The sequence below is a fragment of the Lepidothrix coronata genome, unplaced genomic scaffold, assembly GCF_001604755.1.
Source record: "Lepidothrix coronata isolate B3197 unplaced genomic scaffold, Lepidothrix_coronata-1.0 Scaffold15, whole genome shotgun sequence".
Classification (NCBI taxonomy): Eukaryota; Metazoa; Chordata; class Aves; order Passeriformes; family Pipridae; genus Lepidothrix; species Lepidothrix coronata.
Genome location: NW_016690195.1, coordinates 3,452,751 through 3,477,463, shown reverse-complemented (window position 1 = coordinate 3,477,463; position 24,713 = coordinate 3,452,751). Strand labels below are relative to the sequence as shown.

The 24,713-nt window shown below is 38.1% G+C and overlaps 1 protein-coding gene across 46 annotated transcripts in view; it reads right to left on the bottom strand.

Annotated features, from left to right (window-relative positions):
* Positions 1-4,973: 4,973 nt before the first annotated feature.
* RIMS2 (regulating synaptic membrane exocytosis 2) overlaps positions 4,974-24,713 on the bottom strand; it is a 448,944-nt gene continuing 429,204 nt past the window's right edge. For all 46 annotated transcript variants that reach the window (XM_017806448.1, XM_017806450.1, XM_017806455.1 and 43 more), the window contains 5 exons: positions 11,711-11,852; positions 10,302-10,414; positions 9,457-9,558; positions 8,340-8,479; positions 4,974-7,911 (listed from right to left, as the gene is read on the bottom strand). In XM_017806448.1, coding sequence (XP_017661937.1) covers positions 7,693-7,911; positions 8,340-8,479; positions 9,457-9,558; positions 10,302-10,414; positions 11,711-11,852 — 716 coding nt within the window. In that variant the 3' untranslated portion in view covers positions 4,974-7,692. The remainder of the gene's footprint in view (positions 7,912-8,339; positions 8,480-9,456; positions 9,559-10,301; positions 10,415-11,710; positions 11,853-24,713) is intronic.

Sequence of the window (24,713 nt, the reverse complement as noted above, 5' to 3'; positions counted from 1 at the left end):
TAGTCATTGTAATATATTCCCTTTCCCCCATTCTGAGTCTGGTGTGTTTTGTCTGGAAAAACCCATCTCACATTAGGTTGAGATGTGGGAGGGGGCTTAGAAAAGGCAATTGGACTTTGGGGCTATCTCAAACCATGACAACACATTAGATGTGGAAAAGTCACAGGGAAGTAGCTTGGTTCCAGATCGTTCTTAAAGAAAACAAAGAAATAAAAATTGTGCCTAAATAGGTAAAGAAAACAATTGCTGTATAAAAATATGTTCTTAGTTACCCATGTCTAACTAAATAAAACTAGCCCTACAGCTGTACAGATCTTTACTGATACCTCAACATGCTAACTGAAAACAAGAAATCCTGGATTAGAAATCAGCAGAGTTCAGAGCAATCCAAAATGGGGATTCTTATTTTCTTTTTTATTTCCTCTTAATGAAACTTTAAGAGTTGAGAGCTGTGCCAACAGGTTTTGTTTTGTTTTGTTTAAGATTCTTTAAGGTGCTGACATCTTAAGGAACATGTTACCTCTTATCTCCACTCAACATTTCCTTATCTAACACCTGGCTCAGGTGTTTAGGGGACAGATCAGAGATGCAGTGGGGTTTTGTCTGATTTGTTGGCCTGCTTCCCTTCATGTGACCCAAACACTTCTTGGTTCACTCTGAGATCTACTTTTTGTAGCTCTCACTTTATTTCAATGGCCAGAGTGTATCAGGATATTTAAAAAAATGTCAATTCTCCAACTTGTACATTTGTCAGTGAGGAATAAAGTTGTCTATTGGTGAAGTGCCATATTACTCCAGGGCTGTTCCTAGAGAGCTAGAGTTGCTGGCTTCTAGACAGTTGGGCCAAAACACAGTGTTTGTACAGCCAAAACACAGTGAAGGACAGGATTCATTTGTTCATGCACGAGGTTGTGTAATTGTGCTGATGCTTCAGGCATTTGGCAGATGATAACCAAGGCTTCTGAAAGTCCAGGTTAGCAGATCTGAGAGTAAGCAGTTCTCAAGTATAAACTACAAAACACAAAATCACAGCTTGGAATTTGGTATGGAATCAGGATATGGGCTGAGAAACTCCTAGGTAAGGAAAAACTGTGTCATTTCCAGTTTGTGGTAGACTGTAAGAAGGCACTTCAAATGTCCTTGAGCTCCTTAACTGAGTTTCTTCTCATGAAGCAAAACTCTTGGTGTCCTAGTCCCTGAGAGATGGTACATGATATAAATGACTATTCCTCATCTTCAGGGATCTGTCTGCCAGTATTCAGGAATGTTGCTGCTAAAGTACTAATTAAGCGGAAACAAAAAGGGGGATCAAAATGGATATCAATAAAATATCTGTTACTTGGATAATTTCACATTACTACTTTATCCCTTAATCTTCCCCAAATTTCTTTTAATTTTCATCAAGGAGATAGTAATTTTGACCACTATTGGCATTCAAACTAGGTTGAAATGAACTGGCAAATACTGGCCTTTTCTTCATGCATTAGATGCACTATCAGCAGAGCAGAACCTACTGGTTGAATTTTGTACTAGCAAGTGTTGGTGTTTTGCTTTGTTTTCATTTCATTGAGTGGTGCCATCTAAAGAGTTGCACTTGATGATCCTTGTGGGTGCCTTAGAACTCAGAATATTCTGTAATATAAATATCATTTTCAAAACACTGACCATTCCTCTACCAAAACTGTAGCTAGACAGAAGGACTTTGTCTAACAACTCTTACACTAGCCCTGCTAACAGTGGTCCAGAGAAATTGTAGAATATCTCAGGTTGGAAGGGATCCATAAGGAGCATCAAGTCCAACTCCTGCTTCTCGCAGGACTATCTAAACCTAAACCATATGACCGTCATCCAGACACTCCTTGAACTCTGACAGGCTTGGTGCCATGACTGCTTCCCTGGGGAGCCTGTTCCAGTGACTGACCACCCTCTGGATGAAAAACCTTTCCCTAATGTCCAATCTGAACTTCCACCAATGCAGCTCCGTTCCATTTTCTCATGTCCTATCACTGGTCATCAAAGAGGAGATCAGCACCTCCCCCTCCACTGGCCCCTGTGAGGAAGCTTTAGACTGTGATGGTATCACACTTCATCCTTCTCTTCTCCAAGCTGAATAAGCCAAGTGACATCAGCCACTGCTTGTGAGTCTTGATCTTGAAGCAGTCTACCAGTGCCAAACCTGCTCCCACTTCATTGAGGTATCCTAAACTGCCATGGCCATAAAGTTAATGCATCCAGTGCCACTCACCCATTCCATCTGCATGCAAACTCCAGCTCAGTAATAACATTTTGGATGGTTGTTAATAAACTGTACTTGGTTGCAGGAACAGTCACAGAGGAAGGCAATTCTGACAAACTTTTCCTTAGTCCTGTGCTCTGCGCTCTCTGAAGATCTAGGATGCTCTTTCCTTTTCATGCGACCTCATGTCAAATATGTTTTGGGGCATCAATGCCTTGTGGTTTAATTAGTATGGCTGCTTCTCTTTCTCCCTGGGACTGGGCTGAGGAGTGACCTGATATGGCAGTGTGTCAGATCTGGGAAATTAATTCCCAACTATTTCTTCCTTCATCAGTCATCAGCCAACTGCTGCCCTCAGACCAGGTAATTATACAGGCAGTTCAGATAGGTCTTGCTACTGAAGGACCACGGAATCCTTGTTCTTATTTCTGACTCCTAAGGCTGGATCCACTTCTCCTAAGCACAGTTACCATGAAGTTGGACATCCAACACAACCCAGTCATCACTTTCTGCTTTTGTGGCCAATAGAGAGAGAGAGGGAGAAAATCTGATCTCCCCAGCATGACTCATCCCATCCTAAACAAGAATCTAAAATAAGCAGATATCAAGCCAATAATCTCAGAAGTTAATTTATCTTTGGTATTAGTAGCATATAGTTGTTTTTTGGTTTTGTTTTTGGGTATTTTGCCACATAAAGCTAGCTCCCATAAACCTGTCCTAATGGTGAACCATTCTTTGCTGGGCAAATTTGCATCTTCTTGCCGCTTTCTCCTGGTAAAGGGTTGCTGTAAATACTCATCAAGGAAGGGACAGAGAGGGTAGTCACAATTGGAAGGTGGTTATGAGATCTACAGCTCTGGTGTCTGCTCTTTGCTGCTTGAGTGTCAGGGAGGTGAGAATTGCAGAGGTATGAGCTAAGGAAATAAGTACGAACTGCTCTAGACTCCCTCACGGCATTATCTAACTTTGTGAGGAAGCTGTGAAATCTATTGCTTTGTTAACTTTTATGCCATATTAAACTTCTATATAAAAACTATTATGTTTTAATTAATTACACAATTGTGAACAGCTATTTGATAGTAGCGAGAAACTATGAGAATGCAATGGCATTCTGGTTAGGATGTGTTGGCCCCACGCTCACCCTCATTATGGCAGGAGCATCCTGCTATTTAAGCCTTAAAGACATGAAGTAAAGGCATGAAAGCAGAAAAGCCCCACAATTAGGATGACGTGGTGTTTTACTGCATTTTTTATTGGCATAAACACTTCCCAGAATAACAGCATGAATCAGTCATCTGAGCCAATGTTTAGTAGTCATGAGTAAAGCAGTACTGTTAATATTAAAATGAACTAAACTTGTTTGGTTTGAAATTAAGTGGAGGTAGACAAGAAGAAATTGATGAGGAGAAACAGCAAGCAGTCTTAAACTCTCTCAAAGAAGAACAGGAGCCTTTACAAAACTAGTATGTTGTGGCTTTTTTTGGCCTGAACAGCTGTATCAGCATGCCTTTTCAAGTATTCTTTGAGTGTAATTGTGTATATTTCTTAAGAGTGGCAAAGGCAAACAAGGTCTCATGTTCAGCTGTGGGAGGAGGTGGGTTTGCTGCCCTGCTGCCCACCCCACCACAGTGCTGGAGGTGATGCACTCCAAGGCACAGGGCAGTCTCACCTGACCTTGCAGCCCAGCTCCTACATGGGTACCTGCCTGCCCTAGCACCTTGCAAGAGCAATGTCAGTGTCAGGAGAAGAGAAGAGGGACCTGCTGGGATATAAGTGACTTAACAAACTAGAAACCTGGGTCTGTTCCCCCAGCACCCCACTTTCAGATGCAGTACAACAAATGGAGTTCCCACCTTCACGGTTCCCACCAGTGCTCTGCCCAAAATACACTTGCTTGCTTTTTCAGTGGTTTTGTCTCATGACAGTACTGCAGTGCTTCTTTTTCCTCATATCTGTAATCAAATACACACACTTTGCTGTACAAACTGCTAGGCAGCCTCTCACTCTTCAGTAAATTTCCAAGGCACAGGTATTTGACTTAATGAAGTGCTCGTGTTTTGCCCAGTCACCACTGCCTGTCTGATGCTGCCTCTGAGGGGTCAGGTAGAGATAAAAGTCTCCACTCCCCCCATCACCACCCACCCCTGACACAGCTGTAGAGGTGTTGGACCACTGCCTGCTCGCTGATGTGGAGGATGCATGAGCCCCTGCAGCCACCACTGTCAGATGGGCACTCTGTCCTCATTTGTACCCTGCTCACAAAAAAAAGGCAGCTAATATTAGGTGGTATCTAGGGACAGGGTGGAAGCCTGCAAACAGATATGCTGGAAGTCTTAACTGGATGGTGCGGCCACTCCACAGCAGATGGTGGGAGCACTTCAGAGTCTCAGCACATTTAGTATGTTGGTTATATCAGAGTTGGAGCACGTCCTCACAGCCAGGATTGGCAGCTCGGGGCCAGCTCCATCCTGGGAGCTGTGCACTCTTTTGGCATGTGAGAGTTGGAGGGTGGCCGGAGCACAGAGCCTGATGCCTGGCTGGGGGGCAGGCAGACCCGGCCTCCCACTGCTCCCCAAGCCTGGCAGTGATTGTGGCATCTTAAAAATGGCATTTCATCTGCAGCCCTGTTGAGAGAAGAAAAGCCTGCTTGTTCTTCAGCTGCATGAGCTGCTTGTCACCAGCTCCACTGAAGGAAGCTGCCCACCTCAGAGAAAAGCAAAAAAGCACTGCACACAAATTCTGTAAAGAAAATGTTTTATTTAAAGTGTTAAATACCATCACCAGAATGAGTTTGATTTACATTAGTTGGTGTTCATGACAGGCCTAATCTGCCCTTTTTTTTTTTTCCCCAACTGTAATTCCTTTTAGCTTTTTAAAACGTACTATGTACAAGACAGCAGTGATCACTGGAATAGTGCTATTTACATGACTAAATCATAAGTAGAGTTGCAGACGTGTGAAAATTAAAAAAAATACATTAATTTTTTTAAAATAAATACTGCATAACAACAAGTATGTACAAACCTTCCATGTGTCATCTCCTTGATTTTAAAATTTGAAATAATTTATATAGGTCTATGCATACAAGAATGTGTGAGCACATCTCACAGTGTCAGGAAAATGGTTATGTATTTTTGTTTATATCCTAGGGGATATTGTAGACTGTATGTTAGTAGTATTTATTTGCTGCTGGTAGACAGGTGTCTAAATTATTTCAATAAATATAATTTTACCAGTCTGTCTATTAACAATAATCCATTATATAAACTCTGCAGACAAGACACAATCTCGATTTCTATGATATTGCACAAAGTAAAAGGCATTATAAGTGATACTGTTATTACTTTTGCCCTCTTACGAGGCATTTACAATTTGTTAATGGGAAACTTCAATAGATTTTTCAATAAAATCAGAATAATTCTGTGTGGCCTTAAAGGTAAATGTAATGTATACTTCAAAAATTATTGCAAGGTTTCAATAATAAACCTTAAGTAGGTATTAAAGGCATACAAAGACCCAGAAAAAAAGGATATTTGTTATTAAATGTTAGCCAGTTACATTCCGTTTAAACAACATAATTTAATGAGAAGCTTGAACTTGCAGCACCACCCAATGGTAGTTACTGTATGCTACAAAAACCAGGTTTTTGAAGATGCATTAACTGCAGTGAGGTTCTGGTAATGGCGTCAAATAGCTGTCAGAGTGGTTCTGATAAGCTTTCTTTAAGGCTATTTTACAAACCAAAGACTGTTATTTTCCAGACTGATATTACCTAATTATGTCTTTTGCAATGCAAATGTAATTTATGAAAATTGAACTTTACAGCAGAAGAACTGTCTGGATTAGTAACCTGTGTTGCTTTTGTAATCTCAAAAACGTAGCAATCAATTTGGTTTAGTGCAAATAAAAGTGCTTAAATTTATTTCCTAAAAATCAACCAGGTACTTAATTTTTTCTCTTTCCAAAAACCTTCAAGAAATGATAGTTCAGTCTTTGAATGAAAGATGCTGGTGCTGAAAACAAATTTATTGAAGACATCTTACAATGGCCACATGATTCCAGTATTTTGCTGCAGAATTCAATTTGAAGGTGAGAAAAAAATGAAAATAAGTTACCATGCACTGTACAATAAATTGCAAAAAGTTCAAATATCTTCTTTATCAAATACATGCTGAATTACATTAATGTACTCCCAAGCCATGTTGCAAAATCCTTTTCAACATGCTTGAAAAAAAGTAAGTTCTTAATCAATATTTTTCTCAAATAATTCAGAAATGCAGAACAATCTGCAACCCTGAACCAAATATGGGGCATAAGAGAGTAATAAGTCAAAAGGTAGCCATTTTAGAATATTCTGATCATCCTGGGAGGTAGAGGGGAAAAAGAGCAAAAGGAAGAAGGGAGACTGGAAGGAGAGATAGAGAAAGGAGGTGGTAAAAGAAGTGTACAATTTGCACATTATGTTGAACTTTACAAGGCTTGTACCTTTTACATTTAAATAAATTTAATATATTACACTTATTTCTTGTCACATAAACAGAATTTTAAATATTTGCTAGAAATTATTTTTTATTTTTAATATAAGTCTGCAAAAATACAGACCATGATTGGTTTAAAGAATGATAAACGTGGTGTGTCTTTGTATCACCCTGTTGCATTCTCTTTCCTTTAAAACCATGCACTAGTGAAATTTATTTTTAAAAATAATATAAACTGTTGAAAATGGCTGATTTATTCTTTTTTCTTTTTTTGCAAGTTGCAGCCCCAAGAAAATAATTTAAGTGTTCAGCTAAATCTGTGTCCATGCAAAAAAGTTTCTTAATTTCATACAGTACAGTATATCCACAGAATTTTATTTTTCAGAGAGTCCATCATGTCTGGGGTTTCACTGTGTGAATAGCTGGAGGTATGAAGCCCGCCACTTTAAGTCTTGAACCTTTTCAATATGGAGATTTTTCAGATCTCAAGCAACTGCTACAAGTGCCAGTTGACTTTTCCAGCATCCTTACATTCTTCTTTTCTTCCACTGTCTGCTATTCCACTGACTTGTAACGTGGCTTCGTGGGAGGGTAACTCCATTTCTGTGGCATAACCAAGCTTTAGGAGTAGAGGGCAGATAAATAAAGCAACGGGAGCAACAAAACAGATATGCTATTGAAAAGGACTTTTGTTGCATGAAACAGATTGATTTTTTTAGTTTAGTCCATGGCTTCAGATTGGACCAAAACTGAGTCCCTGAACTCCAAACCTATCAGTTCTTCATGATTTCAGTCCATCACCTGAGGGCCTTCTGTAGGGCACAATGTGTGCAACTTCCTTGAGAACACAGGATCGCGTTGCAGCCCTAGAAACAGGCTCAGAAGACACAACATTAAGCATGCAGTGTTACCAGGGTTTGCGACCTGTAATTTTATTTTTTTGTAACGCTGGTTGCTATGACAACAGTTTCACAGCTGCTATGAGCGAGAATATGAAGGTCCTGTTGAACTTTCAAGAGATGATTGGGAAGCTCTTCTAGTGAGAGGAGCTAAAGTTGGGTCTACTAGGGAAGAAGGAGGAAAAAGTTTGAACCACCCAATCACCATGTTGGACAGGTCCAGTTCATCTAAAAGTATCTGTGCCACTCCCATAAAGGATTTGTGATCCATACGTCCATAGTCTCCCCAAACAATTATCTGTTGGGAAAAGAAACAAGAAAATAGAAAGATTTCAGCAAAAATTATGAAAGCTTCAATCTGTTTTGTCAAATGTCTGCTTATTTAATTACAGTAAGGAATGAAATATTTGACTGTTGACATAGTTCAGTTCTTTGCATGCTAATTCATGATGGAGACACAGAAATGATCTGGGCAGTAACAGAGCAGTTATCCATGATACCAGAGAAAACTGAGTGAGAGGAGTCCATATACATAGTAGAAGCAAAATAATCTGCAGCTAACTTTTGCTCAGTACTTTCTACTTGCAATAGATACCTGTTGCTCAACAGGTATTTTAAATATCAGAATTTATTGCCAAATGAAGCATGAATGGAAGTTTGAAACTCATTCAGTGAAAACTGTACATGTGACATTTTCAGGTTCAGATGAACGTTCATGCAAATTACCTGTAAAACTTTCCCTTGGGGACTTTCTTCAAAAGATAGAAGTTGCTGATAAAGTGGTTCCAGAGTTTTTCTTGCTACCTTTGTCTTCTTTTTGGCTATGCAGACTCCATTTTCTAATAGATACACCTTTACATATGGTGCTTTTAAGAAAGAACATAAAGAACAGTAAGTAAAGAAGAAGTCCAGATTTTTTGCATAACAGATGCACTTTCTATTACTATATAAAAATCTGCCTTTTAATGGATATATAACTTATATGAACAAAACTCCACAAGCAATATTAATAATTATTCCCATGCGAAGCATCTATGCATTTTCTTTACTCTTCTCCCTGGTATATATTTTCTTGACTTCTTTTTATATGTCTCTTTTGCCATGAAACAATTCAGATTTTGACCTGAAAAAATTAGGTATTCCTATATATAGTGTCCCTTTACTGTACAAAATGCAAAATAGGCCTATTAAGTAAATGAATGACTTGCAATGACTTTGGTGAGATTTGAATCAATGCTCCAAATTGTTAATAATTTAAAATTATCTACAAGGTGAAAATCAGTGAAGAAAAGACTGACACAATTTCTATTTTGGCAGAAGAGCTTGCTAAAAATAACATTATATTGTCCTTTTCATATAGTGTTATAGGACGTTAGATTATAAAATAAGTATCAAATACTGGTCTACTTTTTGAGTAGGTACCTATTCCATGTCTCTTGATTCCCTCTTCATTCCTAAGATTCCTACACAAAATCTTCAGTATATACCTTTCTTTCTACCCCATAATAAAGGATGCATTTGCTATTGCTGAAATATTTTTGTGTCTTCTGGTAGCCTGATTTTTAATTTCCTCCTGAAGTAGGGTTGATTTTTTTATATCATTTCAATATGTTATGCATATTGTTATGCACATATATGTTATGCACAGTGTACAACATTGTGATTTACTGAGAGGTAAATTTGATAAGAGTTTACCATCCTGAACAGAAAAAACATGGATTTTTTTGGTAGAACTCTATTCTTAGAATCATAGAATGTACTGAGCTGGAAGGGACCCATCAAGATCAACAAGTCCAACTCCTGGCACTGCACTAAGATCGTTGCCAAGATTTTTCTTCCTCACCTGGCAGTGTCTTTGAACCTGGTTTTACAACAAGGCCACGGGCTCGGATTATTTCTACTTCCAGTTGTCCTTTCTTGTCCATCATTCCCACCTGAATATCTCCTAGGTAACAGAAAGAAATCCTGGCATTGTAATTCAGAAATACTTAAATATATGAAATGTCATGAGAATTTCTAGGATGAATATGTAGTGACTTGTATCATCTGCTTTCCTTCAGGAAGTATGATCTGGATTTTAACACTAATAGATAATTTAATACTTACCCTCTTCACTGCTGTTTATGTTAGTAAACTATTTAAAAACCCTGCAATAAGATCTTGACTCCCACTTCCCATGCCCCTATTACTTCAAATTAATTTCCCTTTCTTGTCTTAAGAATTTCATATTCAAAAAAGGCATCAAGGGAATTAGTACAAAGCAGCTCTGTAAAGATGCTTGAAATCTCTTCACCATGCCTTTAGTTTAAGACACATATGAAAAGATAACCTGTGAATATTAAAAAGTCTGTAAGCACAATAATAACAAATACTTTGCATCTAAATTACCATTTTTATACGACATTATCAAAGAGATTCAGAGAAAAAACTGGTCTTATTAGTCCCATTTTAAGGATGGAAAACTGACAAAGAAGACATAAAAGACTGATTTTTTTCAAAGCACCTTACTACTTTAGAATGTTTTATTAAGCATCCATGATTACTTTGGCTGCAGTCATAGCTTTGGTCTTAACTGAGTTGTTCAAAACCACATGGGAAATCCATATTTAAAGGGAATCTAGATAAACTCTATGTTCTAATTACCAGACCAAATCGAATATATCGTATCTATAGGACATAAACTCTTACCCATTGATGGTGTTGCCAAAGTCTGTCGTCCTACAAGCTGGGCGGGACCAAGTCCATCCAGAAAATCACTGAACTGGCTATCTGCAGCCAACCTCACACCAGGGAAAATCAAACTAGAAATAAAATAAAAAAAAAAAAATTGAAATTTTGTTTGTTTGTTTTTTGGTTTTTGTTTTCTAAATGTTTTGCACTTAGTGTTCCTGCTCACAAGGAACTTGCAAAACAATTACTGTAAATTTCAAAATTTCAGTGTTCAACAAACAGCAATTCAGCCTCCAGCATATAAACAAACAAGTAACAAAAGCACTGATCCTCAATACTTTTGCCATTAGTATTTTTCCATCACGCTCTCTTTTTCCAATATATTAAAGACCTCTGTTAATTATTGTAGTATTCATATGAGACCAGTTCAGTAATATATTGATGCACATCCTTACCACTTATTTAGTTACATGAAGGTAAAATTGCTCACGTTTCTCAGTCACTGTGAACTCAATGGCTGAATATCAAGTGCACACGGTGAAACGATGACATTAGACTGAATACTGATCGCTATTTTTAAAATCACCTTTTAAAATCAGCATCCATTCTATACATTTTGTTAAAAACGTCCTTGAGAATGCCATCTATTCAATAATGGAACTGGAATCCATTGTGGCAAATGACCAAAGTAACTTAAAATTCAAATTCTTGCCATAAATTATCTGTGACCCATTACAAAGCAACAAGAACTAATGAGATTTGTAATGACCAACCATAAAGAAACGTCCATCTCAAGTGCATATAGTGCATCAACCTGGACATGTAAGATATATTGTGCAGCACAAATATACCACCAGTGCTGTGAATACCACTAATAAATCAACCCACAATAAGACTTTTCTTGGCAATGTCTTGGGTATACCGCTCATAAGTCTTTAACTTGGGCTCTTATGAAAAGTATGATATGTGACAGACTCATACTTCTGCCCAGATAATGTCTTTAGGATTAAAGTAGCAGAATCTTTGAAAAACTCTAGAGCCCAGTGAATGACACCAAGAAACGTTCTGGAAGTGCTTTGCTCTGCAAAACACTGACATATGCAAGGAGTTTTTGGAAGAGAATTTGTCCTTATCTGTGTTTTACCTGGCATTCTGCACCTGTTTCCCCCTCCTGACACACCTCATGTTGATGTTCTGACCTTCCAGAAGCCTTTCTTATGGCACAAAAGAAATGAGCCTCATCCTTACTGCACCAACAATGGGAGGCTCTTTCTGTCATAGCGGAAGGCCTAGGTTTGGTCCATCAATGACACTAGCTTGTGAAGGGAATTCTGACTGCACAGGATCTACAGCGTTCACTGTGCTTCTCTCTAACTACCAGTTTCGTGCAAAAATGTCAGGAAACCAGAGTTATAACTACCACTTACTTTCCCTCAGAACTGTAGCTGTTCATGCTCCCATCCGTCGATTCCCGGCTAGCCTGACGAGTCATCCAGTTCCTCATCTCCACAGCCAGCCCTGTCTCAGTGCTCCTCTGGACGGTGCTTCGCAGCTTCTTACCTCCTGCTTCTGTGGAAACAAAAGAGAAGCCCCCATCACACTGTGCTGTCCCAGCTGGGCAGCCCTGCTGGCAGCACACCACCACTCCATGTGGCAAGAACACTCAGAGACAGAAATTAACGACCTGTACCAAAACTTCCATTCAAAAATTAACAAGTTTTTAATAATAGTCGAGCAGCATCGTAAATCTCTTTTACAGGACCTTAGCTCTGTCACTGCCTGCTTTTCAAGGTCAGACAGCATGTACACAAAGCAAGTCTGCTCACAGAGGTAACCAGATTTAAACAATCCATAGTCTAGCATGTTTAAAATATATTTTCTTTGGGTGAATAAATCCCTCTTAGGAATTCAATTAAATGTTACCATGATGTCAAAACCTGCAGATGAATTATTTTAAAACGTTTGGTCATTATCTGCTAAATCAAGTTACAGATATCCATTAGTGAGGATCATAAACCATAAATCAAGAACCCTTCCCATGCTTTCTTCTCTATTCACTAGCTACCTTAAATTTATATTTAAAATATGCAGTATTGGTTTTTATGCACAATATGAAACTTTATCACCACCTCCAAGAATAACGATTTTTCTATCTGCTCGCATAGTTTAATTTTAGTTGTAAAAACAGCAACATAACAGACATCTGAGTATCAGACACAGGAAAAAATACTCAAACAATATAATAGTATTTTAGTAACATTTAGGAATTTTGATCAAAACCTCAGCTGGAAGATATACTGAACACAACACACACATAAAAAAAAAAGAAATTAGTAGGAATGAAGCTTCAGTTTTCCTTTCATTAATAAGACAGTCACTCCATGTCATTTCTGATTTTAAATGCTGTTCCCTGCAATGGAGCAAGTAATTTTGCATACCAGTTTCTTTTATCTGTTCTATACACCTCTGACTTCAGCACAGTGATGTGTGATATACAGATAATATTATAAAAGAGCAAGAACTCTAAATGTAAGCTATACCAAATAATAATAGAATTCTTAAATATTGACACAATGAGGGTAAAGTAATAACCAATATCCTAGGACATCTAGGGACTCAACTTCCTTCTGCAGTTGTTTGTAGCATCTGCTACCCTCTACACCTTTGCTGGCTCATCATGTACCAGAGATCAGAAGAATTTCTGGACCTGTGTGGTTGGTGAATCTCTAGGGATTTGAAAATGGAAATGAGCAAAGGGAGGAGATTGTCCTGGGACCAGGACTCTCACACTCCATGGAGAATATGTGAACACAGGGACTGACTTAGAGTAAGAGGACCTGTACCCTCAGGGAATGGAATAGAGATAACAGTTTCAACACATGCATTCAGTGTCACTGTCCTGACAGTGCAGCATGGGATGAAGTCTCCCAGGCCCCTCAAGTCAGGAGGAATATTAGGTCAGATAAAGAACATGGGAAATTAAATGAAGTGGGAACTAGACACCAAAAATACCTTGAAAACCACCAGCTCCTTGTCAAGAAAGATTAATAACACTGCAATATTTAACAGCAGTGAGACATTTCTATAGCAGTATCATGAGTGGTTCAAATCATGTTGGTTATTACAAGCCTTCTACATATTCCTTAAGACCATAACTTTTAATCAGTATGTAAATATAACAGAAGTAGTAATTCTCCTCTAGAACTTCAGCTGCCCACATGAATGCAGTACCCAATAGAATGAAAAAAAATTTGCTACTAATCAAAACTACTTCTCAAAATGCCCATTAATACCTGATGCAGAAAATACAAATAAAAAAGATACCAGGCTAACATGACATAGGAAAAATGAAGGGCAGAAATCAACAGTTTCATTTCTATTGGGTTGTACTGTTCCAAGCGCCTGCTGTTTTATAATTTATATTCAACTGATGAAAGCTGGCAGCTGACTTCCAACATTGGCCCAGAGTTGTTCTAAAATACAAGCACTCATTTCAAAGAAATATTCTCACAAAACTGCCAGAAAAATATTGTGCTATAGTTTTGTAGAAAAGGTACACTGTATCATAGCTACACAGGAAAGGCACACAACTCCTGAAGCCCCATACTTGTTATTGTATTGTTACAGGATATTACTCTCCCTTTCCAAGAGCTCTTTTGATCTGTAAACATTCATTTTTATGCAAATTTAACAGAATATCTACACCTTGCATGATTCTTTAATATCTTCATATAATATCTTTCAAAGATTTTGGGGCTTGGGTGCTATATATGTTTGATTATGTGATGCACGAAGGAGTATATAGTAACTTTTATTAATTTGTAAGGCAGATTTTTTTGTTCTGAATTAGAATTATAAGTCTGTATGCCTTTACTCTAGAAGAAAATTCATAGAATAAAAAATCAACATGTTCATTGCACATCAATTTACTGAGAAATCAAGGCAGAACCAGTGCAACTGCCATTCAAGTCTTCATGGAGGCACATGTGCAGCTGCTCACAGCATCCCTCTAAAACTTATTTTTAAGTAGTTTTACTTTCCCACATTGATTTTAATTGAAGTAAGTGCTCTGGTTCTCGTGACAACAGGCACACAGCTGATAAGATACAACTCTTATACAGCATGAAGTTAGGCACGTGTAATATATCCAACTTTTGTATAAGTGTGAGTGGTAAACAATAGTCATTTTGACCTTAATACTGAATTTAAGGAGGGCCAAAAGGAATAACTATAATAACGTGAATAACTATTTCCCAGCTTTCAATGGAAACAGTCAGTGCTCTCTGATGGTCTCCAAAGATCTGACCTTTGATCAATAAGGCTCCTAATCATTATTTTGATGCTTCTTGAAATAAGAATTGAAGATTTCAACAGTAAAATGGCAACTTGGAAGAGAGGTATAGAAGACTCAGATCACAGGCATGACTCCTGAGCTACTGCTTGAGAGATGAATATTCTTTCAGATGAACCTTGGTTAAACTAATATGTAATAATACACATGAGAAATACTCCCACTTGATTGCCCAAAATACTAGCAATACATTTATACCTGGAAAAATGTTAATAAATAAAAAATAATCTTACAATTCCTCAAACAATTTAAAATCAAAGACAGTATTTGTATCATCCATAATTTGTTTCATAAATTCAGCATTCAAATACTTAAAATGTTGTGAGTAGCAATGAAAATGTAAAGTATTTACTCAACTCAAAGAAATAGCCTTTAGTGCCATACTTCCAGGCTGTACCTGGTAGAACATCTAGTTGAAGATCTTATCACTCCAGTAAATCCAAACTGGTTTCCCTCATTCCTGCCTGGAAGTTGAAACCTCTCTTGTGTTTACTCAACTACTCATGTGGCTGCATTCTGTACTGAACCCAGACCAAAAGGAACAAACCAACAACATGAATTAAAGTTGTTCTTTTTCTTTTAAGACAGATAATTTAAAAAAAAAAATTGTGAAAACAAGTATACAGTTGAATGAACCCAACTGAAGTAATGCTAATCTCTAGCTAGATGAATAATTTGGGAATGCATCTGACACAAACACAGAAATAAACATGTAACTGGTGTCACTGTAAAAGTGGGGGGTTTATAATCCTAAAGTATATATACATATACACTCATGTTATGCATGCTGTTTTAATCTTACCAAATAAAAGGACACAGAAACAAGAGGGTTTAGAAGTGTACTTTTTTGTTAAATATGTTGCTGACCACCTACACTGAAAATCATTTTACTCACAATTTCCTAAACTCTAATAAAGAACATGGAAAATGTTCTTCAAATTAGTATAAGCTAATTGCCCTAGCAAGATGAAATTTCTCTCAAGTCCCCATCACAAAATATGGAATACATTATCCTCAAAACACTAGTTCAGATTCTTGCAGCCATATTGTAAGGAGTGGAATAAATTACCAGAAATAATTGCTTTGGTATTTATGAAAGCACATTCATTCTTATGGTTAATCACACTGGTAATTTAACTAATATGGTTACTGCAAATAGACTCCGCAGGCCACATTTTCTAAATTACATGCAGAATTATTTGTTCCCACAACTTGGAGTGCAAATCACTTGCAAATTAGAGATGTAAAACTACTGATATGATCTTCAATAGCAGATGAGGACAAGTCAAAAAATGCAGTGAATGCAACACATCATCTTCCATCATCTGGGATCTAGCCAGATGAAATCTGCCTCTCGTAGGGAGAGTGGGAGCTCTCAGCGTGCTCTCAGCAAGAACTTCCTACAACTGCTCCCCAGCAGGCACAGAGCCCTGGGAGAGAACGTGGCTGGCACAGGCAGAGGCAGGCGGGCTATGCCAGTCCCCAGGTTGTACGCGATCTCTTGGTAGGACTTGTAATGAGTACAGAGCACAGAGCAGCTGTGGCTTCAGAAACACACTCAAGTGCTTGAGGTGGCTCATATCTGCTCTCCTCACCTCAACAAAAAGGCTGCATAAAAACTGCTTCAGTATCTTCATTTGAATTCAGGAGTTAGATCCAAAAAAAGAACAAGCTGCCTCAAAGTGACCATTTTTCAAGAGTCAAACTCTTTACATATCTTCTTATCTGCTCTGGGCATATTAACACCAGGCTAGATAAAATCATCAGAGACAGTCTACCAACAATTGAACCTACTAAAGAAAAGGTGGACCGAGTAGGTCTAAATTCCCTTGCAGCTCCTCATTCTGTGTCTGAAACAGCCCATGTTTTGGCTGCATGGAACAAGGCATTTAGCTTCTTTTGAAATACTGGGAACCACAACCATGTTGTTTCTTTCTTTGTATCACCCACAGACCGCAAGCAGAAGACATGGATTAGGATCTACTAATTTAAGCGGGATTTGGGAAACCCAGATTCCATTGTCATTTGAATTTGAGCACACCTCATTGACCTCAGAGGCCAATGCTAACAACCAGCTTATGAAGTGTTGTGCTACAGTCCCTCCAATGAAGGTTTTCACAGTGCACGCTGTCAGCATTTATGAAGCCCAAAGAGTATTTGTAGGGACAGGAAGAAAGTGTAACCAGGGGCTTTCCCTTACTTGTAAGGAAGAAGGGAAGACCTGTGCTCTAGTTCTTGCTTCCATGAATACCTGAACACAAAATACTGAAAAATTGTGACTGGGATGGAAATGACCTGCCTGGATAGGCCCAAAGCAGAGATGCCTTCAGTAAGGGAGCAGCCAGGTTTGGAAAGCGTGAGTCTGGGCTTACAGCCTCAGTTTGCACTTTTAAATTTCTTGGGAGGCCTCACTAGTTTTTCATTTTCAATCAAGAAACCCTTCTTCACTCTCTTGCTGTTCTTTCCTCTGGACATAATGGAAGCATGGTTAATTAAGATTAAGGTTAATTAAGATAGCACCTAAATAAAAGAAAGAGAGAACTGAATGAAATAATCAAGTGCAAAACTGTTGCTTGAACTTCTGGTCAAAGGCTGGTATAGAAGCTTTGGCATCCCATTATTGATGAATTTCCATAGACAGGACCCAAGAGGCAGACATCACCAATCTCAGTTTTTCCTGGCCAGGTTACAGCATCCTTTGTCTGCATTCCATTTCCCTGTCATGGCAAGGCTGGTCATATGTTTAGTCTGAAAAAGATCCCCATGGCTCACTGTGGTCATGTGATTTAAAGTCAGTTTACCACGCACAGCTTCCAAGCAATGCTGTGGTTTAAGGCAGGCACCTGCTCCTTATTCTCTCCCACCTCTTGATGTGTTTAAAGCTCTATCCTGCCACTTTAATTTCACTCCTCTTCTGATGTCCATTCTCCAATCTTAACTGATCCTTCAGCAAATTGTTAAAAGCATCAGACAACAGAAACTTCTTTTGCCTCCATGGGGCATCCATCAGTTTAAGCTCTTCAAGACTTACAGTCCCCAAAAGGTTTTTGAAACATTTTTACAAGACTGAAATGTTAACAAAGAGCTGTATTTCTACATACATGATAACTAATTACTTAATGGTCCTTAAACTCTAGTATCCCTGGTGTTATTATTCAGAATCACATGCTACATATAAAAAGGACAAATAGCCATCTTGGATATCCTAGGGCTTGTTTTCAATATCTGTGCTAGGTAACACTCCTGGAAACCCCAATTAAGTATATACAGCACCATGGCACAGAGGCTTGATGCTTGACCCTTGACAAAGAATTTACCCATGATAACAGACAAAACAATGGACTGGCAGCCATCCCAGGGAATCAAAACTAAATAACCACAGATGTAAGGAAGAGATGTGTTAGTCCTGCTGTGATTTCCACTTCTTGTTTCGTTACCTGGCTCTGACTATCTAACAACAAACAGGCTATGCAGGTCTGCTTGGATCCTTTGTTTTAGAGATGCTGATTGCAGATCTTGCTTATAATACACACTAAGAAAATAAACTATTTTTTATAATTTTAGTCACCTATTTGGCCCAAGAGAGATCAGGACATCTCTATTACATTTATGCTATTTTTTCAAATGTATGACTGTAAAGCCAAGAAGGAACATTTTCTTCAAGTTTGTGTAAGATACGTTGATTGGCAAGTCAACTGTTATACTGAGATTTACTGAGTTAATAAACTACCCTTGGACTAGACAGTCCAACTAGAGATCCACAAAGGTTTGAATCTAACTTGGAAAAATACCGTTCCACATTAAATGTCTCAAATATGGGATCATAAAAAATGTTTAGTTCTGATGCAATACAAAATCAGCAGACATCAAATGCAGAATGAATATGCTATCCCAATGACTTTTATTTAGAAATGCACAACACCTGACAGTGAGACACAGATCAGCAATAGAAGCCACTCAGGCCTTTCCAGCACTACTGCAGAAGTCTCTGTTTCTGTTACTGAGAAGGCCATCAGGTTCTGAGGTGTGGTCAGAGGATGCACCCTACAAAAGCCTTGCACAACTGCTGTAGAACTGAACACAGAGATACAACAATGAAGAAGCACATGGCTTTGCAGCCCACAGCTGTATGTCCCGTGAGGCAAGTGACCTGAATGAACAGTTCTTCAGGAACCCTCATTTAGAGCAGCTCCAATCTCCATGCAGATAAATGTTCTTATCATTCAAATATAACAGGTCTGACTATGAATACTTTGTGCATGTGTCAAAACAGAATGGTAGCATTTTATATCTACTTTGTACATCCTGTACAACAACCTCCATAACTACAAAAAGTGCAAAGCAGTGGGAAATCAGTCTCATCCCAAAGCTATTAAAGTCCTGAAAAATAGAGCAAGCAATTTTGTGGAGTTACATTCTAATTTTGTATACCTTTTATATAAGGAATAACTAAATAGGTGCACATCTTCATCACAAGAAATCTTTGCATCCAGTCTTTGATTTTGCCAATGACAAAGGATGATCATATTAAGTAAATAGAAACCATTGCTGCAGTTTTGAGAGCTAATGCTTTTATGTTTATGTGTACATTCAGTTTTCAGGATGTATTCCATTCTTATGCATTTATTAATAACCATTACTCCATGCAGTGCCAAGAGCAGATTAAAACTGCTTAAAGAGCAAATACTATATATATTGAGGAGTTTAGAACTGCTTTTTTATTTTTGTATTATATATGAAGTGAGAGATACTTTCTAAATATGTAATAATGACAGTAACACTATTCTTCAATCCAACCTTGATTCTTTTTAGTATAGCAAGGGTCATTACATATATTATCAGACAGATCTGTGCAGCATTGTTGAATGATGTAGCAAGTGTATTGAAACAATTCAACAGCCTCTATTAGGGCTTAATGAGATAGATGGTGCCAAGGAGTTGGATGGCTACTGAGATTACACAAATTAGAAACAGCTCTTCTTCCTTTGCTTTGTCTAACATGAGTAATGATCCTATGCAAATATAATTATTTAAATAACCACAGTTCACAAAAAACTGAGCAAATTTCACACCATAATGACCCATTTTCAAACTACTGCTGTTAGACATTTACCTCTCCAACGACAATACAGCATGTTGCTGCTCTGACTACACTTGACCTTGACATTGAAAAATAACAATTACAGTACGTAGATACAAATGAGACAGGTTTTTTCACTTTCATGTAGGTACCACCAGAGATGCAACTTGTGGCTTCACTGCTGCTATTATAGCCATACTTGAGTTATCTGTAAGCTATTCAGATACATGTACGTACAATGTAACTAGAAGCTCAGAACAGTAATACAGCTATAAAAGAAATACAGCTTTAAAACTCCACTGGGCATTTCTATCATAAGGCAGGTTGAAGTATGTTGTACTTTGAATGCTAATCCTTCTACAGTTTCTTCTGCTTTTCTGTTAACTTTCCAGAGGTTTCCCAGAACACATGTGATTTTTTTTTTTTGTCACACTCTTTACTTTGCGAGCAACAGTATAGTTTTTTTCTATGCTTATTTTTCAAAAGGTCTCACCTCATCTTGGCATCTACAGCTACTTCATTAGTATAGTACCTGAGTGTAAAAACTGGTAAAAACATTTGCAACTGGAAGGAAAGATGCAAATTGCTAGAAATGCCTGCTGTACTGCCTCCACCCTGGAACTCAGCCTGTGGAGCTGCAGAAGTGGGAGAGACCCGGTCTCACCATCCTGACAGAAAGGTTGACTCAGCTCAGCCCCTGAGCCTTGCCCTAACAGCAAACAGAAAAAATTATCAACTGTAAACTTAAATGTCATGCAGATTCTGTATGGAACGATTACTATTGCATATTCAGAGTGCATTTTATCATCTAAAAGATGAGCCAGCCCACTGTTGCATGAGATGTGCAGTAGATGATGTCTGGTGTGTTTGCACCAATCAAACCAAGATCTTTAAAGCTTCATCTTTTATAGTAGATAACCTGTCACAGGGTATTATACCCTTCTTTCATATTCCTCCTTTCCTCTGCCTACGAGCATTCCACATAAACAAGGTCATCTTTACCACCAAGGCCAAAAAGTAGGCCAGTTCCCCTAAGAAGATGTAGTTACTCTCATTTTCTTCATTGCCTGATATTCCTATATAACTTTATTCTTTTTAAGATGATAATTTTAAAGCATAACTACTTCATGTGCAGAATTCTCTTCACTTTAATAATTACTTGCTAATGAATTGATTGTTACTACTTCCCCCATTTTCTATTTCTGGTCAAATTATTGTCTGCTTGTTATTGTCTACTGGGACCTCCAGAGGGACAGTGTGATCTGGTGGTCTAACCACAAGAACAGAATCCAGGAACTGCCAAGCTTTATTCCAGCTCTACCAATGAGCAATGATTAATCAGTGAGAAATGCCACTGAAGCCAGCTACAGCACTCAACTGAGCAGCTCAGCCTACATTTAAATAAGTCCCAACCCTTCACTCACTGGCAGCAGTCCTGCTGATACCTATGTGGGATCGAACAAACCCTCCAGCAAGTTTCCCAGCTAGTTATCAGCCAGGTGACAGGAGTGTATAATGTGCTTCTATTCCTGCTGAACTCTTGCAGCAACACTCAGATACTTCTTTCAGTACACATCAATATGCAAAACTGTAACATAATTTTTTCTTAGCTAATGCAACTAATTTTTGCTATTTTTGGCATGATTGTCTTGGACTGCAGAACACTCTGTGGCTTTTTTTTTTTAATTGCCTTTTGTTTTTCTAACATACTGGGAGACCAAGATGCTTTCCAGTTCTTTCTGAATTAATTTATGACTTACATTATCATAAATTATCTCTTGAATTGTCTTAAGCACTTGCAAAGCATTTGACTTTCCCCTTCAATCTCATAGCTTCACTACCACCCAAAAACCTTTGCAAAAGAAGATACTAAACTGAAGTACACTCCCTTTTGGCAGGCATAATTCTGCACACAGATCTTGCCATGACCAGCAGTTCCATAGCTGCACTCCTGGCAACCTACTATTTAACAGTTTGTACCAACACCTCAGTGCAAACACAAATCAGAAGTGAATGTAAACAGAGTATAAAACAGAAACTGTAGTGGAAATTTATTACAGCAAACAATACACACACTGGAGTTTGAGGAAGCATCAAGTTACCAGTTCCACTCATAAAAACAGATGTAGGCTTTCTAGTGACTACATATGGTCTGAATGTCTCTTCCTTTCTCTGGATGTTGGATAACTCCAATTCTTCTCCCGTAACCTGCTCCAGTAACCTTCTTCAGTAATCTGCTCTAGCACCTTTTCCAGCTGTTCAAAGAAAAGATTAGTATATTCATATGCACTACTTGTAAATATATCATGTGCATGAGATTTTGCATTATGACTACACAGACATTTAAAAGGATGTCACATGCATTTACATTGAAATTCCCTCATCTTTTGAAAATGACAAAATTTCCCTTAACTTCAACAAGGCCAGGATTTAAGAAAAAATGTGAGTCTTTGGATGTTTCAAGAGCATTCATACAGGTACTGATTTGTCTTCTGTCCCATGCCTCTTCAACAATCTCCATGTAATTTAAGTCTGTTCCAAGCATTATTTGACACCAATTCTCACTTCACTATGTAGACTATACATTTTATCCCCAATGAATATAACAAAAAATGCAAAAGATGCTCTTTAAAATCCTTGATACTTTGGTAACATACATAATTTGTTCTGGTACCAAATGACATGTTAGTCCTGTGTGTGCACGTGCACACATGCCAGAAAAAAACTGATGATGAAAAGAACTATTTTTTAACACCTTTTACTAGACATGGCTAAGAATAATAGACTCCTTTAAAAATAATTAAAGTGCGTAAACTTGAAGGACTCAACTAATCAGCAAGTAGGAAATGCTAGTGTGAATAGCAGTTCCCTGTGCTGCAAACCTGGACAACCACGGCAAGTTCAGGCCTAGCCATGGCAAGTTCCCCCTGTACTCTGCACTGGTGAAGCTGCACCTTGAGCAGTGTGTTCAGTTCTGGGTCTCTCACTTCAAGGACATTGAGGTGCTGCAGCGTGTCCAGAGAAGGGCAACAAGGCTCTAAAAAACATGTCTTATAAGGAGTGGTTGAGGGAGCTGGGTTTGTTTAGTTTTCAGAAGAGGAGGCTCAGGGGGGAACTCATCGCTCTCTACAACTACCTGAAAGGAGGTTGTAGTGAGGTGGGGGTCGGTCTCTTCTACCATGCCTGCAGTGAGTGGACTAGAGGAACAGCCTTAATCTGAGATGGGAGATTCAGATTAGATACTAGAGAAAAGTTTTCCACTGTTAGGGTGGTCAGGCATTGGAATAGGTTTCCCGGGGAGGTGGTGGAGTCACCATCCCTGGAGGTGTTCAAGAGCCCTCTGGATCTGGTGCTGGGTGATTTAGTGGTTTAGGGGTTACAGTGGTAGTGCTGGGTGGACAGTTGGACTAGATGTTCCTGAAAGTCTCTTCCAACCTTGATGATTCTATGATTCAAGTTCATGGCTACCAACTGGAAAATGGAAGCCCACTTCTTCAGTACATCAGAGCTTGGATGCCAGGGTTTAAGAAGTCTCATTCTTTAATCAGTTGACATGTAAATGGATCTTCTCAATCATCACATTCAAAATAGTTTCTAAAATTATTCTTATAATATGTTGTATGAGTTACTTACTATTCAATTGTATTGAGATACTTACTATTCACTTATTTCTGAACTTGACAGTACTCATATTCCTTCATTCTGAAAGATATACCTCTGGACCAGTCTGTTGATTTCAGCAGTTAATGAATAAAAGTCTTCAAGAGCGTATCACAAAAAAAATGCCTCAACAGGTCAGATTTCCTATTTGTATTAAAAATGTGATTGAGTGCGAAATGTAAAAAAATAAAAAAAAAAGGCACTCTTGTAGAAGGATATCTTTTTTTAACCTATTCATACATAGAAATAACTACACCTTGAGGGTAGTTAATTTATGAAGTGGGTTTAACTTCTTTTTTCAGGCATTATCTGCATGAACATGGGAGTGCATGTACCACACCTACTTAGGGACAGTGGTGGTACATTAATATAATTGCATAAAGCACTCAGAAGACAACAAGTTCCAATTTGAGTGCAGAGGTGACTTGAGTTAAAAAAAAAAAGATATCACAATTTTTTTTTTTCTAATCCCAGTGAGAGCACTTGGGAAAAGAACTTAACTGTCATGCCTATCACTTTCTCTGTAACCTGGTATGTCTAAAATCTCAGGTAGCAGAAACTCAGATGCATAAAAACTGCATAGCAATTACATCTCTATTTTTTCATGGGAATTACATTTAATGCATTTTCAAGTGTAGACTACATCTAAATAGGATCAGATAACATAAAGCAACACAACATGTGAATCAGTATACATTCTTTTAACACTTCTGTTTAAATAACTTGCCAGCACAAACTAAATAAATCATTACAATTACACTTAAATTTACAGATATTCCTCTACTGACTTCCATGTATTTCATGTTTCTTTGAACCAGTGAACAGTTTTAAACATACACAGATTCAACCAAGGAATAACTTAAGTGTTTCCGAGAGAAGTAAAGAAAACAAACTAGAATAAAACAAATCAATACTCTGATTTCACACCAGATTAATTCAATTATTGTAGCTAAAAATCAGCACTGAAAAGAAAACTATTCTGGAACGATAACAAAAAATAATCCTTAAAGAATACCTAAGCATGTGTAGCCTAATTTATGATATTTTCAGTGTGTGTTTTCAGCCATAATATTTATTAACACATTAAAAGATTAAAAATGCCCTCTGGAGCCTACCCTGAAGTCTACTGGGAATATTTTGCAGTTCACTTTGTTGTTAAAGGAAGGGAGCAAATAAGACTTCTGAAGCACCTCACACTTTGTTCCAGGGAGCAACTCCCTCTTTTCCACGAAGAGGGGCAACCTGGTCAGCCCGAGAGTAGGAGCAGGGGAAAGGTGGGGGACCACACCTCAGCATTCACATCAGAAACAAAATGTGCTTTGGAGAGGAGACTTCAGGG